Below are 13,572 nucleotides of genomic sequence, written 5' to 3'. Positions count from 1 at the left end.
TCTCTCTCTCTCTCTCTCTCTCTCTCTGGCTCTCTTTTTGTCGAAGCGAACGAGTGATGCGACAGCGACCGGATCAATACACCGGCGTCGATCATCCCTCAGCCGGCCGCGGACGTATTGGAAAACGTCATCGACGTAGCCGCGCGAATATCCTGGCGCGTTCGCGCGAACCGGTAATTATATTATTGTTGTTTGTTTCATTTGTTTTAGAGATTAAACGATACGCGTGTGCGTGCGTGGAAAATACGCGCGGCGGATGTATTTATTAATATCGTTATTAATTTTTTGAATTGAGGTCTGATTGTGGGAACGTGGCCGGGATGATTGCGAGGACTGCAGTTATTTATAATTGAGCGTAATTGATTGAGCATCTAGCGTAGATGAATTTGCGTTTTATCTGGATTGCTGTGCATGTGGATCTCCGTATCTGTAGATTAGTGTATCTGCGGGTTACTGTATTTGTGGGACTCTGTATGTATAGATCACTGTATATAGAAATTACTGTATTTGTAAGATAATATTTTCAGATCTCTCTATTATATTATATAATCGAATCATCAATAGTGATATTACTGTATCTTCAGATTACTCTATCCATAGATCTTCATACCTATAGATGACTATATCTATTAACTATTGCACCTATGATCTAATATCTACAGATCTCTCTTCTATACTATATAATCGAAACATTAATAGTGATATTACTGTATCATTAAGTTACTCTATTCATAGATCTCCATACCTATAGATCACTATATCTATCAACTACTGCTCCTATGATCTAATATCTACAGATCTCTCTACTATACTATATAATCGAAATATTAATAGTGGTATTACTTTGTCTTTAGGTTACTCTATCCATAGATCTCCATACCTATAGATCACTATATCTATCAACTACTGCACCTATGAGCTAATATCTACAGATCTCTCTTCTATACTACATAATCGAAACATTACCAGTAACACGTTACATCATAATTCAGTTTAAATACCCAAAGCAGCCAAGAAAACGCGGCAGCATCCTCACACGTGTCCCTTCGCTCTCCCAACTCTCTCGATCCAAGGATCCGATAAATCCCGCGCGTCCCGGTCTCAGCGCATCTCGGCCAATGGTGTCGCTCGTAAATTAGTCGCCGGAGTATCGAGTTTTGCCACGGTTACCACCGCGAAGAGCGAGAAACGCACAAGATGGAGCGTCCAAGGAAGATGGCTGCGAATTCCTCCCGAACACGGTTTACCAAGATATTTTACGGGAAGAGATTGGATGGGCGTTAAGAGGATCGACGAGATAGTTGTTGGACCGCAGGGACCCGTACCCCGACGATCGCGTCTCCTCTTTCCTTATTTTCGGAAAAATCGTGGCGCGACTTCCGTTCGGATCGATCCGGATTTCCTTTGGTCCGGTTTCGCGCGATGAAATTTGAATGGTTACACACGCAGAGGGACAAGGAATAGCCGACCGAGGGGAATTTAATGGGATCGAACGTTAATCGGGATCCCCTTTCGAACTTTCGCCGGCAATCAAGCCACTGGGAATTAATTAATGTTTCTCCTTTTTTCCTTTCCATCCCCGTCTTCGTCCATCTTCCGTTCCGCCCGATACCCGCTGTTTGGCACCGATAAATCCGAGCTGGAGCTCTTTCATTCCGAGCGGCGCACGCTTTTCCTCCCTCGCCGCGTTTTCTTTTTCGACCCTTTGTCAGCGCGCAATCCCGCGACGAGATCGTTCTTTGGATGGCTTTCCGAATCAGGCCCATCCCTTCCCGAGCTTCACGTGCTTCGATTTAAAGCTCCTTTATCAAGGATACTCGAGTACACGTGTAATTAGACTATCCCTCTTCCAATCTGCATAATTTTTACAACCCCACTTACAATCCTCTGAAACCTCGACCCTCGTATCTCTACTATCAGTCAAAGACAAAGAATTCTGCGTTAACAGACCGTTCCCTTAACTTCAATTCAACCTTTCTCTTACATATCTCTATAAACTACTGCACCTATGAGCTAATATCTACAGATCTCTCTACTATGCTATATAATATCTACTATATAATATAATATAGTATCTTTAGGTTACTCTATCCATAGATTTCCATACCTATAGATCACTATATCTATAAATTACTACGCCTATGAGCTAATATCTACAGATCTCTCTACTATGCTATATAATATCTACTATATAATATAATATAGTACCTTTAGGTTACTCTATCCATAGATTTCCATACCTATAGATCACTATATCTATAAATTACTACGCCTATGAGCTAATATCTACAGATCTCTCTACTATGCTATATAATATCTACTATATAATATAATATAGTACCTTTAGGTTACTCTATCCATAGATCTCCATACCTATAGATCACTATATCTATAAATTCCTACACCTATGAGCTAGCATCTACAGATTCCTCTACCATACTATATAATCGAAACTTCAATTCAACCTTCCTCTTACATATCTCCAACACGCCACTAGAAACCTACTTTGAAACCTACAACATTCTAAACACCGATCTATAGACAGTTCCACGTAACTTCTTCCACAAAATAACAAGATCGATACTCAATCCTAGAAAACCTTGCTAGACTCTCCCACAAGACTGTCCCCCGAAAACCTTGATCCCCGTTTGCCTCGAAGAACCGCCCTCGATCGAGGATCAGCAAAGATCGAGGCCAGACCGCGCGCGTCCTTCTAATTGCCGCCGTTCGTCTTCCTCTTCTCCGTGAGAGTAAGGAACGTGCGATCGTGCATCTTCCGTCCCGTCCGTTTCCCGGCGGAGTCGGATAAATAAATTTCTACGACGCGTCCTCGAAGGATCGCGTGAACCCAGGGATAGTGCGAGCGAGCGAGCAAGCGAGTGGTCGGGTTAGGCAGCCAGGACGCTCGGGATCGATCGCGGGCCGCGGTGCATCGAGATGGACCTTGATATTGCGGTTTATTTTATGCCAAGGCTGCCGAGGCAGCCCGCGCTCCTACAGGGACATTGCGCGAAGTCACGAATGCCGTAATTGAAAATCAATATTTGCGCTCTCGCTTAGCCCCCGCGAGTTCGTTCGGGCCCGGTTGAATACGTGGATACGTAGCACCGCCGCCCGCGCGCGCTCCTTCGACCTCTCTCGATCGAAATCTCCCTCGGTGCCTCGCTCGCGAAATATTCAAGCCCGGCCGCGCTGCATCAACGAATGGGACAGGCGGGAGAGAGCGGGCCGCGAGCCGCGGTGCATCTTCCGCTGTCGACCCGCTTTCGCGCGCTATCTTCCCGGGTGCATCGCGCCGCTTGAATATTTCCGTGTAAACGGACCGCGAATGAAAATTTCGTGACGATCGATTGGATAAGGTGGCTGTAAGCGTGATTCCAGTGATCGATGCGACGCGCCGAGGTATAATGCATCGCTGATAAGATGCTGCGATCTCGGGCCTGTGGATTTGTATTGATGATAGATGCATATTCGGGGCGATGATCATTCGAATGTGAGTCTTTACGATTTCAAGCTCTTTCTGAGGTTGACGTTGTTCATAGGATATTGTGGGATGTGGAAATTTGTTTGGGTATCTTTGTTTATAGTGATTAACCCTTTGGCTTATGGTTTCTTTTACTCCGATCGATACGGCCACTTTGTCATTGATAATTTATTGGAGAAATAGAAAAATTCTAAGCATATGTTAGGCCTATGTTTCCTTTTAAGTATAATAGTTGATTATACTATTCGAATAAACTGAGTAATATATATATTTGTTGAATCACGTTGAAAATCACCACGAGTCTCACTCGTTGTAGGATAAGGGGTTAATATATAATCAAGTGATGAAGAATTCTATTTCTCTTTGCAATACATTGTCCTCTGATTTCTGGAAAATAAGCAATCAACTACTAGTAATAGTTTATATTTTATTAAGCATATCGTCTCTACGAGATACAAATAATAAATAAGACAAATCTTCACTTCCCGTACATTATACCGTTACAATATTACGAAAACACGTAATTTACTCTCTGCAGAAAACATGAAACACGGATCGTCTCAAGTATGCGTTAAATTACTGCCATGATTGTTCAAAGCATCTTCCATTCTTTCCAAGAGCGTTACTTCGATAATGTTACTTCAGTGTCACGAAAATTGGGTCTACAACGCGTCGAAACTGCAGCACGCCGCAATTCAATGGCGGAGTGTCTCGCGAGAACCAACGGAGACGGTTACTCGTCACGGGCTCATGCACGCTCGAAACCGGCCGCTTCGACGCGTAATCTTTCAGAGCCGCTCTCTTTTACCATGAAATTGCGTCGGCCCCGTCATCTTCCATCGCGGCGGTGTTTGCGGGCCGGATTTGTCGCGCGTCGCCTCGCGGAAACGCGGCGCATAAATAGACGCCGCTAATATTGCATTTTCGCCCGCGGCCCGGCGACGACGAGACCGCGGACACCGGCACTCCGCCGGTTTATTAATTCATCTCGCGATCGATACGCGTTGTTAATAATCGCGAGCGCGGCAATTTATTTTACAGGAAACGGCACGGCCGTCCGCCCACAAAAATACGCGTTCGATCCCGGGATTTCAAGGTGTTCCGCGACGGTGTCGAGGACGCGGGAAGCGCGAGTCTCGCGCGGAAATTAAGCGAAAGACGAACTTTCGATTATTCGATGATTTATTGACGCCTCGCCTGCCGGATGACTGTTTACCGGCTTCCCCCGCGTAGCGTGCTACTGGGAGATTCGCAAACTTTCCACGGCCAGATGAACGTTCTTGGGTAATTGTTTTTCACGATGGAAGCGCTGGAAATAGTCCTATCTAGCAGCCGTTACCGTTGAAATACCATCCATCCATGCCGACTGGAAAATGGAAAATAAACGTAGAAGTAATTGGCAGATCGCATTAAGAATCCATAACCTGCAATATTCACGAGAGTTCCCATTGTCGGCGAATATCCTATTAATAAACGTCATTGATTTCCAATCGTCGCGCGCGATCCGAGGGATACGCCGTCTCGCAAGGATCGATCCCGAAAATCTCACGGAAGAACCCGTCCGCGTCCGGGTCGACGGGGACGTCGATCGATCCGTTCGCAATTAAAATATTAAATAAGTGATCGAGATTCCCGCGTCACTGCGCGTTCTCGATCCGATCGATAGTCCGGTTCGGGTTGCCGCGGCCGGTCCAGAGGACTGTTTAACATTTTATAATTCCGGATGCGGCGAGAAACGGAAGAAATTACCGGATGGGACGGTGAACGATCGCGCGAGTCCTCGGGCGCACGATCCACGCTCGGCTGAAACTTTTAACGGTATCGATGATTCCCGTCGAACTTGTTACTCCTCCCGTGAGGTACGAATTCCTCCCTCCGCCGAAATAAACGACCACAATCTTCCGGCGCGACGTCCGTGGCCGTCGCTCCGAAAAAATTCACTCCCATCCTTCGGCTTCGACGCGCGAATTCGCCGAATTACGTTGTTCCCGCAAGAAACACGCGACGACGGGGTGACGGCCGACGACGGGATAGACAAAGACGGCCGGGTCCTCTCCGGGTGTCGGTCCGCGCGTCGAGGGAAGTTAATTAAAGGGGTGGCGACGCGGCCCGCGACCGGAATATCGATCAACTCGAAATTCAATTTCAAATTTTCAATTCAATTTCGATCGAAACGGAGGATTTATTAGGTCGCCGCTTTCACGATCTCCGGGGCCACGCGATTATAATAATTTTAATAAAGCCGTGCTCTCTCTAGACTGCCGGCGGGGGTGAGTGCGGCCCCGGTGGATAGTTGGTAAACGAGCCAGGAATACCGAGGATTCGCGTCGCTCGAATATCTGCGAGGACAATGTCCGGGGAGGAAGAGGCGATCTCGCCGGGTCATATTTATTAGAAGCAGTCCCTGAGACTCGGCTGTCGTTGTAATCGTTCAGCGAGGTTGGACGTGCACGACAGCTGTCCGAGGTCCTTCAGCGATGCGTTGGAAGCGGAGTTAGGCGATGGGGGTTTTGGATCAACCTTCATTTTATTCTATTAGCAGCTTTTATTTCAATTTTAAAATCGTTTTATTGAAAATGTCTTTAGAGGGATGTATTTAGGTTCGTTGAGAATATATATTTATTATACATTTATGAGTACAACAGGTACAATATGTTACGCGCCCGAAAATGACAGTAGGACACTCACCGTCGCACTGATTGGCCGCTCGGTAGATGCTCCTTTTTCCTATAAATATGACGACTTTTTTTCTTAAGCGTCAGTTAACATCGGTTCGCGTAATCAACAACCAGTCTCAACAACAAACATAGAAACAAGCATCCAAAGTCAACCTCTGTGTTGATGAAATCGTTAGAATCACTGTTTTACTTCAACATTGTACTTTTCAGTGTGAAATCATATTTTTTCCGTGAAACAAAAAACCAGTTCAACACCCTTATCACTGTAAAAGGTCGTAGGGTCCGAGCGTGAAACGCAAAGTCGAAAACAGAACGACTAATCTCGTCGCGGACGCGCTCGCGAACAATGGGAACTGATTAACCCCTTGGCCTATGATTTCTTTCTCAACTCTGATCGATGCGCCTACTTTGTCATTAATAATTTATTTGAAAAATAGAAAAATTCGAAGCATATGTTATGCCTATAATTCCTTTCAAGTATAATAGTTGTTTAGAGTGGAATAATATTTACTTTCAATTCAAATGAACTGAGCAATATAGATATTTGTTGAATCATGTTGAAAATCTTTACCACGAGTCTCACTCGTTATTGTAGGGCAAGGGGTTAAAGTTCTAGTAAAATAGGGCAAAATTTTACTGTATTAATATAACAGTTCAAACGGGACACCTATAAAAGTACTCTCCAATCAAATTAAGAAAAATCTGTCGAGCCTAATCTCTAAGCTCGCAGGATCATCCAGCTACAAAGAAAATCAATAGCAACTCGGTTCCTGGTGTCAAATATTAGTTCTCCGATACAACCGCAACATCTGCAAACCGTCCACGAGTATCCACGTCGCTGACGAAGTATACAGTGTCCGAACAATGTCGGCGTTCCCGGAGTTCGTGGGAACCCGACGGTTTTCGTACAATTTCCCAGCGTTTCTTCGAGACGCGCGATCCCGGTCTATCGAACGAAACGAAACCGGCATCGATACATATTCAAAGGATACCCGTGGTCCGTGTCTGGTCTGGCACGCGGCATTAGCATCGATCGGCTTCCGGGACTGCTGTCCGCGTCGACCGACCGTTTATTCGGTCTAGAATTTCCCTCGTAACGAGCTAAGGGTTGCTCTCGTCGGACGAGCCTTCGCCTCCTATTGTCCCGTGGCACGAACGACCGTTAATTAATTCTTTTCCGACCGCTGGAAGACGCGGTGAACCGGTAAACCGACGGAACCAGCCAGACCGGAATAGATCCTGCCCGCTCTGCGGAGAAACGTTCACCCCGATCGATTCCAGCCGCTCATCACTCTTTCAAACGGGCCGGAACGAAATCGACGTATCTTCGGGACGAGTGCTGTGCGCTGTGCGGTCCGGGTCGCGCTCGGGTAACCCGGGATCAGGGGATGCGGGGGCTCGGGACACATCGAATAACACGCTTGTAATGAAATACGATTTATTTACTAAATATGCGAAATATATACATTAGGCCATACACACATGTACGCGGTCTTTTCCGATGAGCGTTCGGATTTCGACGGGCGGCGACGGGTGACGGGAAGAGACGGTTTTTCGGGAATGAGAGGGAAGCGTGCGGTTCGATTTTAGTATCTGTATTTACAAACTGCGATTTCTGCTTTGGATCTCGTGTTAAATATTCCCCTTTGTAATCGGACTTCTGCGGGCGACAACTCTTTGTTTTTCAGGTTTAGAGATCGGCGTGTTTCTGTTGTTTCTGCAGGAACGGGACTTTTGAAATTAATCGAATTTCGGGTTGATTAATCCTTTTCACAGCGTCGAAGAGTTTCTTTTTTCCTTTCATTGCTATCGTTTCGTTCTTCCTTTAGAAGTACAAATACCAAAACCTCAGCTTTCCTCGCGTTCACCGAATACTGGGGTATCGCGTCAGCCAAGTTGACAGTTGGTTCAAAAGTGAACAGTAGTGAGGAGACGGAACGCTCAGCTTTCGAACGCATAGTTTATCTAAAATCCCAACGAAGGTTACCAATGTGTTGCTAAGTTCTATACAAAATGACCTCCATTTCAAAAATAACAATTCTCTGCAAATCCATTCCTCTATTTACGCAACGTTGGAATCGAAACGTAAAATACCTTATGTCAGAAAGACCTCAATATCCCTGTAACGTAAGAAAAGATCACCATATCCCTATATCTTACAACTTCCGAAGCTTTTCGTTGTATCATTCATATTCTTTAAATAATTAATATTTTCTCCAGAAACGTCCATTAACTGCACTGTGCGCCCAGGTCGTCGCGAGGTCGAGTCCTCGTACTCTTCACTTCTGAACGAAAGGTCAACTCGGCTGACGTTAAACCTCCACAGTACCTCCCCGTTCCTGTCATCGGTTCACCCCGTCAACCTGGATTCCGTCAGCCCAAAGGGGACGACGGCCAGGGTCCGAATAATCACTGGCCCACCGGTCGTTGTCTATGCTACGGAAAGCGCGATAAAGTATCGCATATCGGCGCGATCACGGAATCCTCGTATCTCTTCTCTATCCGGTAAGGTACGCAAGATAACGCCGGGTATACGCGCGTCTCAGGTATATACAAGTATACAGAACTTGCCCGCACACACATACATACATACAAGTTGCGTGGGTGACGCACGCACGCGGTACGCGATTCCCCGCGGCGCGAAGGGACTGGCGGGTGTGGGTGAGGTGGTCGGGGGCAGGGCGTTCGAGGGGTTCAGAGAGGTGAAGAGTGATCGGTGGCGGTGCGCGGCCGACAGATCGGCCCCCTTTCTTCCCGCTGTCGGTTTCGTCTGTCGGTTTGTCGGTCGTTCGGTGGTTCCTGGCGACTACGAGGCTACGAGAGAGTGGGCGGCGCGAGAAGGTGCACAGGCGCGACGTTTTCTTTCTTTCTTTCTTTCTTTTCTCCGTAAGTTCCGATCACGGGACAGTGGAAGCTTCGAAGCCGTAAACGGGTTACGCGTATGGCGCGTTGACGAAAAGAAGCCACTTGGAAGGTATCTGTCGCACCTAAGTCTGTTATCGTGTGCCTTTGTTTACCTTCGCTGCGTCGAGTATAGTCCACGGCGAGACTACAGTCGTCGGAGTGAAAAGGACACGCCCATTACGAAGCCGGCTGTTCGTTCGACAGGGAAACCGTCGACAGTCGCTCGAGAGATCGTTCGTCACGAGTGAAGATTGTGTTTAGACTATTCGACGTCGTCAAACTTATCGTCAATGGAGTATCCACTCGACGAGGAACAATCTCTGGATGAACTGCAAATAGTTTCGCGTCTCGAAAACGCTTCGTGCCTTCGAGCACGTCGTTTACATTAATCCGATCGCGTAATACTGAAACAAACCACGGTAGACTCTTCCCACCCCCGCTCCATCTCGAGTACCTTCTTCCCGTCAATGTACAATGCACACCATACGCAGAGCGTTGCGTGGTGCGCGGGTGCGCGTAATTTGCGAGCGAACACGGCGGGATACGCGGCGGAACATCGGGACGCCTAGCTCTTCATTCCTCGTTTCCTTCTGCCACCGAGCCAACGCGACGCGTCTTCCCGACGAGCACCAGCGACGCGCGTGTCCGGCGTGTCGTCGTGTTTCTGCGGCCGAGAGGGCCGTCCGTGCAGCAGTGTTTTCCTTGTCGTTCATCCCGTCCCCGGCTTTCGACGGAATAACGGCGCCCCGGGCCCGCGGGCGCGCGGGAGTCGGGAGTTTCGCGAGATTAATCGGATTACAGTCTCGTAAATCGTGTTTTCCAGCAACGGCCCGATAATCCGCGAACGTTGAACCGGCCATCGATCGTGAGTCGCCGCGATCGTTCGCCCGCCGGGGAACGGTGAACGGCGAACGCGAGTTTATACGACGGCTGTCCGCTCGCGGATCCTCTTCTCCTTTCGTTCGCCGGGTCGCGTCGTCGCCTCAGCTGCTGGTGAATTGTCGTCGAATTGACCGGCCGATCCGCTGTTCCACCGACGGATTCTCTAAACGGGCGTCAGCAGCCGCAACAGCAACGCGCTCGCCACCGTTAGACACACCGACGGCGACGCCATGCTCGCGTGACCCTCCACTGGAACAGGCAAAGGCGATTCACGTCAGGGGAACGAGGATCTCACGGTTTTTACGTTCCCCGAGGAGTTCTTTCGTGGAATTGATACATTAGTGGCCAGTTACAGGCTCTACCTTCGTGTAATTGGGGATTCATATGTTAGAGTGAGTCTGTGGGATTAGAAGCGGAGGAGATTGATGGAATTGCATGAGGATACAAGTACTAGCAATTAAGTGGAGAATCAACTAGATCAACTAGATCCAGGCAATAACCTAAAGAACACTAAAACCGGAGGATTAAGGTCGAGACTATAGATTACTCCTTGCAAATTCACATTGTCCAAACATGATCGCACAATTCTGTTTTATCGTTTATACCCTCGATACTTCGTAAACTCCGCATCCACAGAACGAGCTCCATTAAAATTCGAAGCTTGAATCCAGTGCTTGAAACGTGGATACGCCATATAACTCCACAACCATCGACCATATATAAATATAATAAATCAAGTGACTGGTTCACAGTCGAAAGATTCTAGATTCCAAAATTATAAAGCCCTCGGTACGAAGAAAACGAGGGAGCACGCGAAAAACTGCCGAGATCGGGCAGCTTCCGCAGTTCACAGCTTTGAAGCGTCGCGCGCGAAGTTCGCGGCTCGTCGCCCCGATAACTTTGCTCTCCGTTCGATGTTGAGCGACGTTCATCCCCGATCCGCGCCGCTAGTCGGCCGTGAAAGCGACGCGACGTCGCGAGCGTCGATAACCCGGTGAAACTTCGTACACGCGACGAGCCCCGACGAACGTCTTGACGATCGGGACGCAGGGAGGAGCAGCGAGTCTACAAAACGACTCCGGCTAACGAGAAAATCGAGGATCGTTAAGAGTAATTTCGCCAGGGCGCTCCGTCCCTCGTCCCGCTTTCCCAATCGGGCCGCGTTTTAACCTTTCCGCTACGGCCTGACTCGTGAATGCGCTGTCACCGCGCGAGACTGTTCCGACGCGGAGGCAATAGTTTCACCGCGAACTAACCGACTTTACGGACGTTACTCTAATAGTCGCGCGTTGTAATTTATTGATTAATCATGTAAAATTTTAGATATGTATAACACGAATCCAAAGTAAAATTTACAAAATCGAATTCCTTATTCTCTTCCGTAAATTAGAAATTTTGGTTTAACCAGTTAACCGTGTTTGACGAGTATACGCGTCATCTTAAAACTCTTAATGGTGCTAACTTTTTCAACGATGGATTATTTATTTTTCGAGGCAAACATGTAATGCTTCTTCGTTTCGCTTTAGTTTTTCGTTAGGATATATTTTAAGTGCATTTGGCATGCATTTAACGAGTATACGCTTCATTATTTGATTTTATTGCGCGCACAATGAGCGATTTTCTAAACTAAATCCCACACTTAACAGGTTAATAGATGTTTAAAAATGTATCAATACAATCAGCGACGCTCGCGTTTTCAGTGGGTGAAATTTAACCGGCGGTCATGTGTTAAGACGTTTGGACCGCTCGATCGAGCGAAATGGTTACAAAAGAAGGAAGAAACAACGTCAACTTTCGCCGATCGATCCCAGTCGACGTGTAACGCGCCCTAATTTCCTGCTGGCGATAGTTTGCGTGGAGTTGCGTGCGGGAGGAGCGTCTGGTCCGGCGGAGCGAGCGGTCTGTGGCCAAACAATGGCGTCGTTACGCGCGGATCCTGCGGCCCGTGACTCTCGCGAGATTCGCGCGACGTGCCGCGGCATACAGAGCCCGGAACGGCAGATTCGATCGAGCCGTGATTGCGTGCGACGCGTGAAAACGGCCGCTTAGCGTCGCCGACTTAGACGGCCGTTGTAATCGCTGGACTGGTCTTGACTACGGTCTTTACGAGCGGTTTGCACGCTGCGTGTTACTGCAAATGGAAATCGGATCGATACAGATTCCCTTTGATTCGGTCGAGTGTGATTTTAATAGGCGGTATACTATACTCAACTCCTCGCCGTGTAATATGAGAATAGAATAAACATAAATGTTAATTACTCCGTGTCCAAGGTAAATATTACTTTTCGATTACCATTCGTAGCGTTCCGGAGGGAACGCAGACGCGGGTAGCGTGGAATATTTTCTTCTCTTAATGAATTATGAATGATTAATACTTTGACCGCCACGTCACTTACGGAATCTCGGATATTAATTGTTTTGACATATCGAACAAATCGAATTTTTCTTGGATATACGAGGTATAAGATAGTGGACCGATTATTAACCCTTTATTCGAGGGGTGACTCTCACCACTTGATTTGATTTGCAAAATTATAATATTAAACTTCGCACGATGCGTCAATATATGAGAAATTGAAATAAAATAATTTTCCTTCTTAATTCACGTATGTTTCGCATTAATTCATTTCAAACATCGTCTGCATCTCACCGGAGAATGTTGGATATTTCTAGCGAAAATCTTTCGAGTGCAAAGGGTTAAGAATCTTGATTTATCAGTTTCTGGTAATGAACAAACTGTTTAGATAAGTGTTTACGTGGCAAAGTATCAAATAGTCTTAAGCAAGCTGTTAGTAAGTCTCCAGTGAATAAAAAGGTGAAAAATGGTCACAGTGTAAAAACCGTAGTCCTGCCTTATCCCTTTGCGGACGAATGTCGGCGTTTCGGCGAGATGAAATTTTCGTCTTTGAAAGACTAAGGGGCAAACAAATGATTTAATCCTTTGTAGGCCCATGTAACTTTGAAGTCACATATCAATATATTGGCATCCTGTTAATTTATTTCAGTTTTCACGGCAAAGTGGTGAATAAAATTAAGTAATCAGTTAACTTTTGTACGCTCAGGCGTGAAAGTTCAATGTCATTCTAATTTGAAGGATACAAAATATATTAATTTAATAAAATTATTCAAACTATTGAATACATTGTTAATTCGTTTTCATATGTTCATATTCATTAATTTCGTATGGCAGATATTTTGTTATAGTCATGAAACATAATTTGGCTCATAGAGGGTTAATTACTCGAACAGCACGGGATTAGCATATAGCTTGCTTTTTTTATATTAATTAAGCAATTGATAGGTAATTCAGCTTCATCTGCTGAAGCTTTTGCATATTCCAAAGAATCATCGAAGGGTTAACGCAAGGTTCGCTATAAACTGCAAGGGGAACGCCGCGAACAAGGTACGACGGTAGGGAGGAGGTAAGAAAGAAGTGCGGCGAGAGTAACGGGCAGGTAAATTATTGTTTTAATTTCGATAGATTCGCGGTCTCGCGGAAGACGGTGGAACGGCGCGGGATATAGGGTCCGTGGCTCTCTGTTCCGCGGACAGCGACGAACGGCGAACAGCGAACGGCGATCGTAAAGCATCCTTAATTCGTCGGAGCTCGCGGGCGATGCTTAA

General features: G+C 46.7%; 2 protein-coding genes across 7 annotated transcripts in view; one reads left to right on the top strand and one right to left on the bottom strand.

Moving 5' to 3' along the window:
* The window catches only part of zuc (Mitochondrial cardiolipin hydrolase zuc), a 122,212-nt gene that overhangs the window by 64,038 nt on the left and 44,602 nt on the right, over nucleotides 1–13,572 (top strand). The window contains exon 6 of one of the 6 annotated variants that reach the window (XM_076373920.1): nucleotides 11,649–12,190. The exons of the other annotated variants lie outside the window; for them this stretch is intronic. The gene's annotated coding sequence lies outside the window, so the exon portion shown is untranslated. Of the gene's footprint in view, nucleotides 1–11,648; nucleotides 12,191–13,572 lie in introns of those variants that run through there. 6 annotated transcript variants of the gene reach the window in all.
* LOC116426975 (cell adhesion molecule 1-like) overlaps nucleotides 7,584–13,572 on the bottom strand; it is a 79,092-nt gene continuing 73,103 nt past the window's right edge. The window contains exon 9 of the mRNA XM_031976753.2: nucleotides 7,584–10,197. Within this exon, the coding sequence (XP_031832613.1) occupies nucleotides 10,112–10,197 (86 nt within the window). The 3' untranslated portion in view covers nucleotides 7,584–10,111. The remainder of the gene's footprint in view (nucleotides 10,198–13,572) is intronic.

The sequence above is a fragment of the Nomia melanderi genome, chromosome 14 (assembly GCF_051020985.1).
Source record: "Nomia melanderi isolate GNS246 chromosome 14, iyNomMela1, whole genome shotgun sequence".
In the NCBI taxonomy this organism is placed as follows: domain Eukaryota; kingdom Metazoa; phylum Arthropoda; class Insecta; order Hymenoptera; family Halictidae; genus Nomia; species Nomia melanderi.
The sequence above is the reverse complement of the archived record's forward strand: the minus strand, read 5'-3'. Positions and strand labels throughout refer to the sequence as shown.